The sequence below is a fragment of the Dipodomys ordii genome, unplaced genomic scaffold, assembly GCF_000151885.1.
Source record: "Dipodomys ordii isolate 6190 unplaced genomic scaffold, Dord_2.0 Scaffold71, whole genome shotgun sequence".
In the NCBI taxonomy this organism is placed as follows: domain Eukaryota; kingdom Metazoa; phylum Chordata; class Mammalia; order Rodentia; family Heteromyidae; genus Dipodomys; species Dipodomys ordii.
In genome coordinates, this window is record NW_012267287.1 from 62,810 (window position 1) to 77,433 (window position 14,624).

The 14,624-nt window shown below is 46.4% G+C and overlaps 1 protein-coding gene across 1 annotated transcript in view; it reads left to right on the forward strand.

The window, feature by feature from the left end:
• The window catches only part of Pigg (phosphatidylinositol glycan anchor biosynthesis, class G), a 34,832-nt gene extending 22,560 nt beyond the window's left edge, over positions 1-12,272 (forward strand). Inside the window, exons 8-13 of the mRNA XM_013023861.1 lie at positions 1,224-1,243; positions 1,459-1,913; positions 2,364-2,555; positions 6,644-6,953; positions 9,945-10,108; positions 11,743-12,272. Coding sequence (XP_012879315.1) covers positions 1,224-1,243; positions 1,459-1,913; positions 2,364-2,555; positions 6,644-6,953; positions 9,945-10,108; positions 11,743-11,983 — 1,382 coding nt within the window. The 3' untranslated portion in view covers positions 11,984-12,272. The remainder of the gene's footprint in view (positions 1-1,223; positions 1,244-1,458; positions 1,914-2,363; positions 2,556-6,643; positions 6,954-9,944; positions 10,109-11,742) is intronic.
• Positions 12,273-14,624: the final 2,352 nt, after the last annotated feature.

Here is a 14,624-nt window from a genome sequence, read left to right on the forward strand (position 1 = left end):
CCAGAGTTCAGGCCCCATGACCGGACCCAAAAAAAAAAAAAAGAGAGAGAGGGAGAAAGAGAGAGATAGGTGGTCACAGTAAAATGAGCTCTGGTCCACAATGCCCAGAGCCTTTCTTGGGGAACCCTGTACAGTGATGCCAACATGCACCCACGCGGCACCTGTGCTCCTGCTCATGGTAGGACCTGTCGAGGCCCTCTGCTGCGAGTTCAGGTCCTAGCACTCACTGTGGCCATAGTGCCAAGAAGTTTCTTGGTCCTCATTTGCATCTCTAGGACCTACCCAGGATCATGCTGTTTCTGGGTGCCTTGCTGCACACAATAAATAGTTAACAGAAAAATAAACGACAGCAATCTCATCTTGAATGGTGTTAAGTTAATAATTCACCATTGTCTCTGTGAGTAAGCACCTTAAGGGAGAAAGAATTTATTTTAGCTCAGTGTTTCAGAAGTGTTAAGTCCATTGTCAGTTGGTTGTATCCCTCTGAGCCTGTGGCAAGGCAGAAACATCATAGTGGCTGGAAAGGCTTCTCAACGGAGCTCTGTTCTACTCATGGTAGCAAGGAAACAGAAAGACCCAGGGACAAGATAGACTCTTCAAGGCATAAGCCTAGTGACTCTCTAGCTAGGCCCTATCTACTAATAGCCCATTCAGTTTTGAACACATGTATGGATTGATCCATTAGTGGAGAGTATAGTGCCAGCTGAGCATCAGTGGCTCATACTTGTGATCCTAGGTACTGAGCAGGCTGAGGTCTGAGGATCATAGTTCAAGGTCTGCCCAGGCAGACAAACTCAAGACCCGTATCTCCAACTAATCACCAAAAAGCCAGAATGGAGCTATAACTCAAGTGATAGAGTGCTAGCCTTGAGAACAACACCAACAAAAAACAAAAAGCTCAGGGACAGCACCCAGACCTTGAATTCAAGACCCAGGACTGGTTAGTGCCATCTTGATCCACTTACCTGTCAGTATTACCATAAGCTGGTAACTAGAACTTCATGTGTGTTTTGGTGGGACATTCCATATTCAAGCCATAACACAGTTTAAGGAATGGTACTGTGGTGCCACCTGTGTTGTTTCAACAGAAGTGACCATTGTAGTGGATACCGAACATTTCAAGGGAAAAGGAGCTGTCATGGAAAGGGGCATGAAAGCTGGTCTAGTTCTTGGGCTCCACCACTGACCTAAGGGCCTAACCACTTTCATTCTCTGCTTCTGAGTTCTCAACTTGCAGTCCAGGGTAAGGGCCACTGACAGATACGATCTCCATGGCCCCTGGCTGGCAGACTCCCCCAGTCTGTGCTATGGGAAGAAGAACCATGTCTCCAAGGCAGGAGGCTCTTCAGAGTAGGCAGTGGACACTGGGCATGAGGAATGCTGTCTTTGGAAGTCAGCACATGTAGGGAGATGTGTGTCCTTTTCAGGTTGTTTCTCATACAGTATTTCCTCTTACAGAATGTAGCTCACCCCAGCTCTGGATGGTCAGAGGTAGACCACCTTCTTCTGCTGGGCACAGTGGGGCATGTCCTGAGTCTGGGAGCCAGCAGCTTTGTGGAAGAGGAGCACCAGACCTGGTACTTCCTTGTCAACACCTTGTGTCTGGCTCTGAGCCAGGAAACGTGTCGGAGCTACTTTCTGGGGGACAGCTGCGAGCCTCCGCGTGCCTTCCACGTGGAGCGACATCCTGAGGGTGCCATTGTCACGCTGCGGGAGAGCATGGGTGATGAGGGTGCTGAGCCTGTCAGCGAGGGCGAGGGGCCCTCCCAGCCCAAAACACGGAGAGGCCACAAGCAGTGGGCAGTGCTGGCAAGCCCCTGGCTGGTGCTGATCTGCTGCCGGTTGCTGCGGTCCCTGAACCAGACGGGTGTGCAGGGGGCCCACCGGCCTGATTTTGGCCACTGGCTCACCAGGTAAGCACAAGCCTTGGACCAGGGGCTGGACTCTCTTGATTGAATGGTTTTCTTTCTCTACATTTAGTCCTGGTTTTCATATTAAGGATAGGATAGTGTTTGAGATCTGAAGAAATAGAAAAGTAAATCACAGCTCATGAGTCAGTGTAGAAAGGTGAACTGTGTCGAGGCTAGCCAAGCAAGCTGATATGTGTGTGAGAAAACAGCACAGGCCAGGGTGCAGATGAGGGCTACCGGGGCAGGACTGGTTGTACCGCGCTGCCCCGCTTCTGAATACACCCATGAGTAAGAAGTTAGACTTGATCCCCATGGTCTTACTTAAGACATTTTCAGAACTTTTGTGTGAATTTTAATCTACATTTCTTTTGTGCTTTCTAGAAAAATCAGTATAGATTCATATATCAATAATTCCTTTTTGTCATAATTGTGGTATTATCCATCTTGTTTCAGCTCTGAACACAAAGTGCAGCTCTCAGGCCTGGCTGCCCTCTCCCTGCTTGCAATCTTCATGTTGGTCCAAAGGGGGTGTTCCACTGTGTCCAAAGCTGCCCTGGCGCTTGGGCTGTTGGGCGTCTTCTGCTACAGGGCCGCCATAGGGAATGTGCTATTCCCATGGCAACCAGACAACAAAAGCATTACAAAGTAAGTACACTGGAGATAGGAGGGTCTGTTTACTGTAGATCAGTTTTAGTCGTATATGTACTAAAAAATGCCATTCCTTCTCCCTCCCCCCCAAAAACCTACCTTATACCAATCTTTAGAATAACCGAGTTTGGTATTTACGAATGGTGATTTCATTAGCAGTTATGATAAGCCTGATTAAGAAAACCTTAATGAATCACTTTGTTAGTATTCTCTTAGAAGAGAGAAAAATAAAAGGTCTTTGAAATTTAGTTTTTAAATTAATAAGTAAAACTTAAGGGATTTTGTAGGACAAAGAGTGAGGAATGAATGCATGTATGCATGCATGATACCTGACTTAACTGCAACAGCAGTTCCCAGGACTTGGTTTTGATCAGTTGTGGTATGGTTGCAGAAATAAGGATGATAATATTGAGTAGATACTCCCTAGCAGTTGGGAAAGGAAGCAGAACATCTCCATAATTTACCAAGAGCATATGCTTTGACAGTCAGGAAAGCTTAATCATGAGACTGAAGACCAGTTTTCTGTTTGCTAATAATATGGTGAAATGCTGGGAGTAGCTAGGCAGAGGGCAGGGTGCAAAATGTGTCTGAATCTTTCAATATTGTCCATTCTCTTCTCTAATATATCTCAAGAATACAAGCAAGCAATGCAGGATTGAGACAGAAGCATGCTCACTGAGGCATCTTTTTTTTTCTTTTTTTTTTTGGTAGAAAAAGTAAAGAATGGGCTGGGAAGGTGGCTCAGTGGTAGAGCGCTTGCCTAGCATGCATGAGGCCCTGGGTTCGATGCCTCAGCACCACATAAGCAAAAAAAGAAAAAAGCCTGAAGTGGTGCTGTGGCTCAAGTGGTAGAGCGCTAGCCTTGAGCACAAGAAGCTCAGGGACAGTGCCCAGGCCCTGAGTTCAAGCCTCAGGACTGGCAAAGAAAAGAAAAGAAAAGAAAGAAAGAAAGAGGGAGGGAGGGAAGAACAATGCAGCAATAGGGATGTGGCACTTGCAGTTCAGTTGAAGCTCCACCATAGCATCTCACTCCCATTAGTGAGTTTTCAGAGAACTGAGGAGGACATTTGTGAACAATAAGCTTTAGGGTTGTTGGATGACTCCAGCTTGCTGAGTGTGTTTTGCTTTTCATACTGATGTGAAAGACTAAAGAGATAAAATAGTGGTGATTATAACCCAAGATTTTAGGTGGGTTGTGGCTTTACTTGTGTGCATGCGTGCACACCCATGTCTATGTGTATGTGTATGCCAGGCCTACGGCTTGGATTCAGGGCCTGTGTGCTCTCTCTGAGCTCCTTTGCTCAAAGCTAGCACTCTATACCACTTGAGCCACAACTCCATTTCTTGTTTTGGGAGTCCTTAATTGGAGATAAGAGTCTCATGGGGATTGGGAATGTGGCTTTGTGGTAGAGTGCTTGCCTAGCATGCATGAAGTCCTGAATTCAATTCCTCAGTACCACATAAACAGAAAGAGCTGGAAGGGGCACTGTGGCTGTTGTAGAGTGCTAGCCTTGAACAAAAGAAGAAGCTCAGGGACAGTGCCTAGGGCCTGAGTTCAAGCCCCAGGGAGGGGGTGGGGAATCCTGCTTGGGCTGGCTCCAAACTGTGATCCTCAGATCTCAGCCTCCAGAGTAGCTAGGATTATAAATATGAGCACCCAGTACCTTTTTTAAAACCCAGTACTTATTTCTATACCTTACAATTACCTAGAATTAACCAATACCGCTTTTCTAGTCAAACAAAAGGTCTAAGTGACAACCAAGAGCTGTGGCTAGGACATGTAGCTGGTAACTGGGATTATACAAGGAAACACCTGCTGACAGGGGTGGAGAGTTAGGGGTTGAAGTGTTACCCAGTGCCTGCTTTGGGTAACAGCAATGTGGTGGAGGCCAGGGGAACAAGAAGAAGGGGGAGCGGACGTTCGGGGAGTCATCTAAAGGCTTTTTTATTTTTTTGTGTGTATGTGCTGGTCCTGGGGCTTGAATTCAAAGCCTGGCACTGTCCTTTAGCTTTCTTTTTTGTGCAAGGCTTGTGTTCTATCACCTGAACCACAGTCATACGTATGGCTTTTTGTTAATTAGAGATGAGTCTCACAGACTTTCCTGCCTGGGCTGGCTTTGAACCTTGATCATCACATCTCAGCCTCCTGAGTAGCTAAGATTTTAGATATGAGCTACCAGTGCCCAGCAAGATGTTGGCTTTGAGGCATAAGCCAAGGTAGTTGTCCTAGTTTGATCTTATATATGATGGTATCCCAAAGGACAGTGTGCAAATGAGTTCCTCATTATCTCCCAGACTTGACTTCAGTGTCACCCATCTAGACTATGACCATCTTACCTTGCCTTCCCTTCTTTTCCTGCAACATGCCCTTGGTTCAATTCAAAAAAAATAGCCCAGGTGCCTTTTTCCTCAATGCAGTAAAATTCTCCACTTTCCAAGCAATCTCACCCAAAATATGTCCTTGTTCCAGATCCAACAGACTCCAGATGTGCTCCAATTCTGGATCCATCCATCCTGGTTCTGGACCCGTCCTGGCTCCAGATCTACCTAGTTGTGGATCTTCTTTGCTTCTAGGTTCAGTTAGCATTCTCAGACCCTTTGCCTTCCACACCTCCTTTCTTTTCCTTTTAGAAGCCCATTTGTGGCTGGCACTGAGTACTGGGAACTTATTGGAGATGTCTGCTGATGCTGTCCCTCTGTTCTCCATCCACTGACCCTGGCAGCATCTCCTGGTACAGAGCCTCATGTCTTTTCTTCCTTGAAATGTCTTCCCTGGCTCCAACCTTTGCTGCTTCTGCATGACTGGAATCATGTGGTCCTTCCTTTGCTTTCACATTAGGGCACATGGCCCAGGGTGCCAGGTACCTGACCCCAGCTTCTCAGCTAGGCCACACTGCATCCCATGTGGTACATACACCCACATTGTGTTAATTAAACCGTTCATACTGAAGAAACGAATGTTTTTTCTGTCAGTCATGGGACTTGAACTCTGGGCCTGGGTGCTGTCCCTCACCTCTTCAGCTCAAGGCTAGTGCTCTACCACTTGAGCCACAAGCCACTTCCAGCTTTTTCTATTTATGTAGTGCTGAGGAATCGAACCCAGGGCCTCATGCATGAGAGGCAAGCACTCTACCACTGAGCCACCTTCTCAGCCCCCAGGAATTTTTTTAATGAAAGTATATACCTACGAAAATACGATACAGGAAAATTCATTTTTTGAAACAGATACATTATTATATTGATATTTCATTTAAAGTTTACTTAACATTATTTTAGATGACCATCTTTTGTAGTATATTTTAAATATTCACTTATGAATCTGCTAAAAATATGTTTTAGGAATATATGTTTTATAAGATAAAATTCTTGAGCATATATCCTAAATTGTACACTCCACAGACTCAATTGAAGAACTAAAGTACTTATAATAGTACTTAGTTTTTACTGAATATTTGCTGTGTAGCAAACACTTGATGTGTATTCTTCCTAGGATAATCATGTAAGGTGTAGAGTTCACCTTTTGTTCCTTTCAGAGATGTTAAGTTTTCCTAAACAATAAAACTAGTGAACCAAAGAGCCCAGACTGAACAGTTTGGCCCACTGCATGTTGTCCATGTGTACACACATAAGTAGTCACACCCTTTAAAAAATCTGCTTCACTGTGAACGTGCTTGGTTAGCACAGTCAGCATTTTGCACCTACAGAAGTTTCAGACAGTTGGGTTTATACTAGCATAAGTGTTTTTACGTTAGTTATGCAAAGCAGGTAGATGATTTCCCTGGCATACTGTCAGGCTCTGGTCCCGTAACTAGGTGATATGTTGTCTGCATCAGCAAGGTTTCTTCAAAGACAGCTCCATCAGGAAAGTGCACTCAAGGACACGCCTGTGGTCCTGGCAGGGCGCTCCTCCAAGGCACAGGTGAGGAGTTGGCATGCCGCCTTCCGTGGTGCTAGCTGTCTACAGGAGGGCGCTGGGGCTCACTTGGCCCCTCCCTAATTAAATACACGCTTTAAATGGGAAAGTTATGTATTTCTATTTTTCTAGATGGTGCATATGAATCTAACTTGTTTTGCTTTTTTTTTAGGGGTATTATTGAAGCTCGTTTTGTTTATGTCTTTGTCCTTGGCATTCTGTTCACGGGTACCAAAGACTTGCTTAAGTCTCAAGTCATTGCTGCAGACTTCAAAATCAAGACTATAGGCTTATGGGAGATATATAGTGGATTAGTTCTTCTGGCAGCTTTGCTCTTGAGGCCACATAATCTTCCGGTGTTAGCATTTAGTCTCTTGATTCAGACTCTAATGACTAAGTTCATCTGGAAGCCCCTGAAACACGATGCAGCCGAGGTCACTGTTATGCATTATTGGTTCGGTCAAGCATTCTTCTACTTCCAGGTAGGTTTTCATTATTACCATGGGTAGAAGACTGTTAGCTTTTCAAGTCACTTACCTTGTAGTATTTCTTTGAGACAATTTTATAAGTTAGAAAGTCGAATTTGCTCAGTGAAAGAATTGTCAGTTAGCATGAATTATGCTTAAATCTCATGGGTATTTAACAAGATAAAGTACAGTCATTAGAGAAAGACATTCTCAGTATGGATGGATAGGTGTGTGAGACGATGGATTGTTGCATTGCAGAGTGAGATGAAGATTGCTTTATTACATGTAATTAAGGAAATGCTTCAAGGATTCCATGTACTTTATGAATGTAGTAAGAGTTTGCTCCCTTATACCTTTGTGCCATTCTTTATGCTGTCTCCACTGTCTGATGTCCCTGTGTGGCTGTTAGTTCCCCAGGGCCTAAAGGACTTGCCACTCTTCTCTCTGGTGTTTAAAAACTCATTGAAAACAGCCTGGAAACCTTATGGTGGATAGGTGGTAGGTCTGGGAGTAACCTAGTTCTTCCCACTATCCCCAGAGAGAATGAAACTCTGCATAGAACCCCTCAGCTGGACTCTCTGCTGAGTATCTACCAACTTTGGGAGTGCTTATCCATGTGTACCAGCTTCTCCACCTGTCCGGTCCTGCGTTCTTTTGTGGCTACGGTGAAGAGAGTAGCCTTTTCACGGTTAGGTTTCTGTGAGCCTAGTCTTGCCCTTGGAACAGCTGTAATTATGTGGCTTACCTTGTCTGTGCTTCTGATCCCAAAGCCAAATGGTGGTAGGTGAAATTCAAGAAACATGTAAGTCCTGCTGACTGCTGGTGGCTCTTGCCTGTAATCCTAGCTGCTCAGGAGACTTAACATCTGAGGATTGCAGTTTGAAGCCAGGCATGGCAGGAAAGTCTGTGGGACTTTATATCGCCACCAAACTACCAAAAGAAGCCAGAAGTAGAGCTCTGGCTCAAGTACCACAGTGCTAGTGTTGAACAAAAGAAGTTCAGGGACAGTGCCTAGGCCCTGAGTTCAAGCCCCAGCACCAGCACAAAAGAAAAAATGAAATATCTAAGTCCTTGAATGGCATGACCAGACTGATGTAGCCCTGGGCTCAGCCTGTTGAGGCTCCCCTGGCCTTCCCCACTGTCTCCACCCTGGTCTCCCTCTGGACCAGCTCAGCCCCCATAGATTATTAGTAATCTGTGGAAGGTAGAATCACACAAGCATCATTAGGATGTAAGTGGCTACCAGCCTGAACTCTGGCACCCAGCACTTTCCACCAGATGGTCTTTGACAAGTGCTTGCTATGCTTTAGTTTCCTTTTTGTAAACTGGGGATGGTATATAGCCCTTCTCCTGGGCTGTGGTAGGGTCAGAAGCCTGGCTTAGCCTGACCCTGCCACTAAGCTGTTTTGACACTTAGAGTTTGCTTTGCCACAAGGAACGGTCCCATTTCCACAGTGTTTAAAGTGCAGATCAGTATGTGGTCATACTTGCATTACTGTGCACCTGCAGGCAATGGCCGGTCGCTGTAGTGGGCGCCCATCTAGGTGCCAGGGATCAGACAGACACCAACTCAGCAAAGACTTGGGTCTCATACAAATGAGCTGTGAGTCTCTCTTTCTGGGAACCATTTACACAAGGTTTGGCTGAGCTCTGCAAGCTCAGTAGTCAACCCCATTTCACCCCATTCTCTCTCCCCCAAGCCTTCAGCTCCCAAAGGCCCCTTTCCTCAGGTTGAGTCCCTTTCCCTTCACCGTCCCTCCCTGAGGGAAGATCTGTAGCCTTGCTGCCACTGGATTCTGCCTTCAGTGCTGAATTTCCTCAACAACATGGAGATTGGGCATGGACGCTCCACTCTGGTTGCTGGCCTCCTCATGCACTAAGTCTCTGGTCTGTACAGTGATAGTGTACCATGTTAGCACAGTTGAAGATGATGTTAGTGTGACTGTGCATCACATGTTACCCACTGCTAGCCACATGGTCCCCTCTTTACTGGTCTATATTATTTGGGGGCTGCCATCAAGCTCCAGGAGCCACATCTACTTCCATCCGCACCAGGCCCCCTATCCCTGCACCTTGCCCTCCCTTACTCTGATGGCCCCTCTACCATCTCACCTCTGAAGGTCCTGAGCATAGCCATTTCAGGGTAATGCTAGGGTAAGCCTAAGGTAGAGCTGAGTGTGAATTCAAGGATGCAAGAGAGAGAGAGGTTTATAGAGAGGAGGCATTGTAGGTGTCATATCTTCCTGACCCCATAGGGCTGACTTCTGTGGGGCTTGCAGAGCTCAGCCAAGCCTGTGTAAGCGGTTCCCAGAAAGGCCTGTGCTGAGCCTGGGGTAGCCTCAAGTGCCATCAGAGTGTCAGAGTGTAAGTGGCCCATAAGCATCAGAGTAAAGTTTGCATGTGCAGCTGACAAACCAGAATCAGTGGACTGAATCTGCAAAGATCATTTTCTCCAATCCAAAATACCACCACACAGCACAGGTAAATGGTGTGGCATCAACCCTTCTCTCACACATTCACTTCACTGGCCAGGTTTGGTTGTGACCAGTCAGTCTCTCAATATCAGTAGAAAGTCAGTCCTCAGTGAGCAGTTGCCAAACTATGACCATCTTCAACCATGTAACTCACAGCAGCATCCATGGGACTTGCTATGTGGCCAGCCATTGTCCGTTCCCCTTGTCTAGACCATATGGCAGTGTCTCCCGGAGCCCTCTGAACCATACTCAGGCAGAGGTCCTCAAGGAAAGACGTGAGAGAGGGTTCTGGCCTGAAAGTGTGAGATGCCACAGTCAGTCATCAGACTGGCAGAGGGGCGCTTTTCTGCAGGCCACTTCTCTCACCTTCTTTGCCTAGAGAGACACAGCAGTCAGGTAGGTGATTGATCCAGGGCTAACCCAGTGACAGGAAGGAAAAGCCCAGTGCCTGCCTCGGACCATGGGTTCACAGCGTCACAGTCATGCGGCTCTTGTGAGTCTTTACACTGATATGGTGGCTCCTGTGTTCCAGGGTAACTCTAACAACATCGCCACCATTGACGTCTCAGCAGGCTTCGTGGGCTTAGACGCCTACATGGAAGTTCCAGCCACGCTCCTGACCGTGTTTGGGACATACGTGGGACCTGTGCTATGGGCCAGCCACTTAGCACACTTCCTGAGCTCAGCGACAAGCAGGTGACACATCTTTGTCTTTTACCACAAATCTGATGGCAGGGTGACTGATTTAAAGAGTACCTTTACAGGCACTGATGGTTCACACCTGTAATCCTAGCCACTCAGGGAGCTGAGATCTGAGGATCACAGCTCAAAGCCAGCCCAGGCAGGAAAGTCCAATTACCCACCAGAAAACTGGAAGTGGAGTTGTGTCTCAAAATGGTAAAGTTCTAGTCCTGAGCAAGAGACCTCAGGGACAACATCCAGATCGTAAGTTCAAGCTCTACAACTGATTTAAAAATAAATAAATGAATGAATGAAAAGTACCTTATTATAGATAGAGTATCTGAACTCCAAAGATCACTGCTTGTCTTTTCCTTACGTAAGAAGCACGGTTTAGGGCTGGTATGTAGCTCAGTGGCAAAGCGCTTGCCCACCAAGTGCAACACCTTATGGCTCAAAGGCATAAGTCTCATCTGAGGGGCTTTGTGTGCCAGATTCAGGACCAAGTTCAAACCACACAAGAAGAACTGTACTATACTTCCCGCTGAAGTTTTCCTGTGATTAAGGTTAGGAAAAGTAGAGGCATAATCACAGAGAAGAGGGGGTCAGCATAGTTTTTCCCCTCGGTACAAGAAGATAAAAGATACTCATGTTTGGCTTCCAGAAACCCTAGTGGAGATACAGGGACAGGCCCTAAAAGGAGCTGTTGGCCATGCAGGTTCTGAGTCACTGTGAGCCGCTGGGGCTGCCATCTGTCCGCAGGAGGCTAACAGCTGAGTGCAGAGATGAGGTGTCAGACGCTCAGGAACACGTGAGCGTCATCCCCTAACCTCGTCGGTCTTGGGCCTGAGGACCCTTCCCAGGACCGGGTTTGCTCATGAGCTCACCTCTCTCGGGACCCTCAACAGATAGAGCTTTCCAGGCCTGCCCAGCTTGCGTCAGTGCTCCTTGCCTAGGCTTCTGCAGCATCCCACTGTCTGCTCATTGCCTCTTTACTATTCCTCCATGACAGAGGTGTGTTCAGCAGGGACTGTACCAGTTCTGTTCTCCAGGCAGCTCTCACGTTACCCAATTAGTTGACAGCATTATGTGGTGTTTTGCTAATTAAAGAGTATTCCTGTAATTTATTCATTTATTTTTGCCAGTCCTGGGGCTTGAACTCAGGGCCTGGGCACTGTCCCTGAGCTGCTTTTGCTTAGGCCTAGTGCTCTACCACTGGAGCCACTTCTGGCTTTTTCTGTGTATATGGTACTAAGAAATTGAACCCAGGGCTTCATGCATGGTAGGCAAGCACCCTACCACTAAGCCACATTCCCAGCCCTATTCCTCTATTTTAGAATATTTTTTCTTCTTTTTTATTTATTTGTAGAACTGGGGATTAAACCCAGGATCTCACACATGCTAGGCAAGTGCTCTGCCACAGAGCTGCTTTTCCCAGCCCTTTTTAGAAAATGACAGGGTCTCATTGAGTTTCCCAAAGTAGGCTCAAACTTCCTGTTTTTCTCCCTTTAGCCAGGTTTACAGGTGTCTGCTGCCCTACCCAACTTCTGTGATACAGAAGCCATAGTGCCATAATCATTTTCAAAGTAAAAGTACTGGCGATACGTATGTTTGTTGTATGTACTGATGCATGTTTTCTGCTTTATTCACAGTGGCTCAGCACTACGTTGTGCATGCTTCTGCTATGCACTGATTTGTTCTGTTCCAGTTGCCACATATATCATTCTTGTGACAGCCCTGCGCTACCACTTATTCATATGGAGTGTCTTTTCTCCAAAGCTTCTCTATGAGGGGATGCATCTGCTCATTACAGCTGCTCTCTGTGCTCTGTTCACGGCCATGGACCAGACGGGCCACACAAGGATGTACATGAAGACAGACACCCTTAGCTGATGTGCTTTTACAGTTCCTGTTTGGGTCATGGATTTGAGTATTGAAAAATCTGCCCCTGGGTTGAAAACATGGCTCAGTTGGTAGAGCCCTAGCCAGTGAGCAAGAATGTCTGGTAAGGCGTTCAAGTCCCAGTCTATGACCTGAAAAGAAGAGAAAGAAAAGTCTGCCATGTCAAGTTCTGCAAGGAAAAAAAAAAAAGTGAAGCCTATGAAGTTGATGAAGAGATTCAGTTGCACTGAAATTTAAATTAAATAGTAAGCGGTTTAATAAAAGATTACTTTAAAATATACTATATCATATTTTCTGTGTTGCCAATCATTCCAGAAACTTCTGGACTTTTAATTTCCTCAAGATAAATTATGAATCTGTGTGTTTAGGATTCTGGCCTTTGTACTGGTACGTATGACTCTCCCAAGAGGCCAGGAGCCTGTGGAGGAAGCACATCTACTACCAGGATCTGTAGCTCCTAGAGCTCAGCCCCTACATAGCACTGAGAGCCCAAGGCACTTCAGTTTAACATGGATTTTGTCTAGAAATACTGATGGCATTGGAAATGGAAGTTAAAAAGCATTTTTTTAAAAGCATTCATTTAGCCCATTCCTGGTGGCTCACACCTGTAATGTTAACGACTCAGGAGGCTGAGATCTGAAGATCATGGTTCAGATCCTGCCCAGGCAGAAAATTCCTTGAGACTCTTACTTCCACTTAACCAGCAAAAAATTGGATGTGGCCAGATGCCAGTGGCTCCAGCTTATAATCCTAGAAACTCAGGAGGTTGAGATCCTAGGATTGTGGTTTGAAGCCAGACCAGGCAGGAACGTCTGTGAGAATGTTATCTAATTAATTACCAAAAAGCCAGAAGTAGAGCTGTGGCTCAGGTGGTAAGAGCCTTGTGGAAAAATTTAAAAAAAATAAAAAGGTCAGGGACCATGCCCAGGCCCTGAATTCAGGCTCCAGGACTAGCATACACACACACAGGAAGAAGAAGAAGAAAAGAATCTGGAGACCGGGCACCACTGGCTCCCGCCTACAATCCTAGCTACTCAGGAGGCTGAGATCTGAGGATCATGGTTCAAATCCAGCCCGGGCAGAAAAGTAAGTCCATGAAACTCTTATCTCCAACTAACCACCAGAAAACGAAGTGGTGCTGTGGCTCAAGTGGAAGAGCACTTGCCTGGAGCTGAAGAGCTGAGGGACAGCGCCCAGGCCCAGTAATCTGGGCTTGGGATGTTGTTCAAATGATAGAATGCTTGAGATCCTGAATTTAGTTCTCAATACCACCAAAAAATAAGAAGTTGCCAGGTATGGTACTTCACATCTACAATCCTAGCGCTCAAGAGTCAGGCAGGTGTGTAAGATGGAAATAACACCTGGGCCCACCACAGGACTGGTCTAAGGGTTAAGGAAGAGGTTCCTAAACCATGCACATAAACCTCAAAACCGCTTTTCCTAGCTCTTTTCTCACTCTCCCACCTCTTTCCCAGCTCGCTCTCTTTCGCAGCTCTTTCCCAGGTCTTTCCCAGCCGCATGGAGGACCAACATGGCCTGTGCCAGCCAGAACGATGAATAAGCCTACCCCTTACCTGAATACCACGTGCGTGCTGTGGTTTTTACTCAGCTACCTCTTTTTGAAAACCTAACATAAATGGTGCCATGACTCGGATAAAGGGCTTAAAGTCAGGATAGCTGGGATTCCTCTCCGGTTTTTTTCTTCTTTTGTTTGTTTTTCCCTTTTTGCTCTGAGGAATACCCACAGTTCTGACGGCCGTTTGCGAACCCATCTGTCTGCTGCGGACACAGCGCATCAATACCATTGCTGGCCTTCACATCCACACCCACACCACCTCTCTACTCTGGTGAGTGAAACTACTCTCTATGGTTCTCTGTTGCTCAGTCTCTGTCCAGACGTGGCGCCATGCCAGAGAGCTCCTACGGCCTTTAGCTGATAGGCCGGTCACCTCTGAAGCCGAGGACACTTGGTTTGGGGGGCTTGGCCATTTCTCTCTAGAGGGCTCTGGGGGAAGTCGGGACGCCGCTTCTGCCTGGTCAGCTCTCCTTCACTCACCAGACTGACTCTCCTACTCATTTAATGGGGTGATGCGAGTCACGCCTGAGCCATGAAACCCCTTTGAAATGCCTCCTGCGCTCCCTGGAAAGCCAGAGAGCCTAATTTTATGCCATTCTCAGAAGTACACAGTTTTTGCTACTGCAATGGTAAATGGTCAGAAGTCTGTTTACTTTCAGGCTCTCTTTGCTCTCTCTCTGCCATTCATGTCCAACTTTCCCTCTTTCCCTTTCTCTTTTCTACAACATTTTGGCTTGTGCCCTGAAGAGTGTGACGCAGGATGGGTCCCGGGGACCCTCCTCTAGGTTCCCTCTCAAAGGCTAGCCAATGTAGGCTTATCTATTTTTTCAAGGTTTCTTTGCATTCTTTCAGAAATTCACCATCTTGAATTTGCCATCTTGACCACATGCTGGGTTAAGGGTTTGGCCCCATCTGACTCTTAACCTTACACCAAGCTAACTACTCCATCTATTCTAAGGTGCCTTGCTAACAAGTTGCTCTTTTCACAGTCCCTGGTAAATGAGGCCCAACAATCTGATGTGCTTTGCTTTGTTAGCAAAGATGTCTAACATTGTT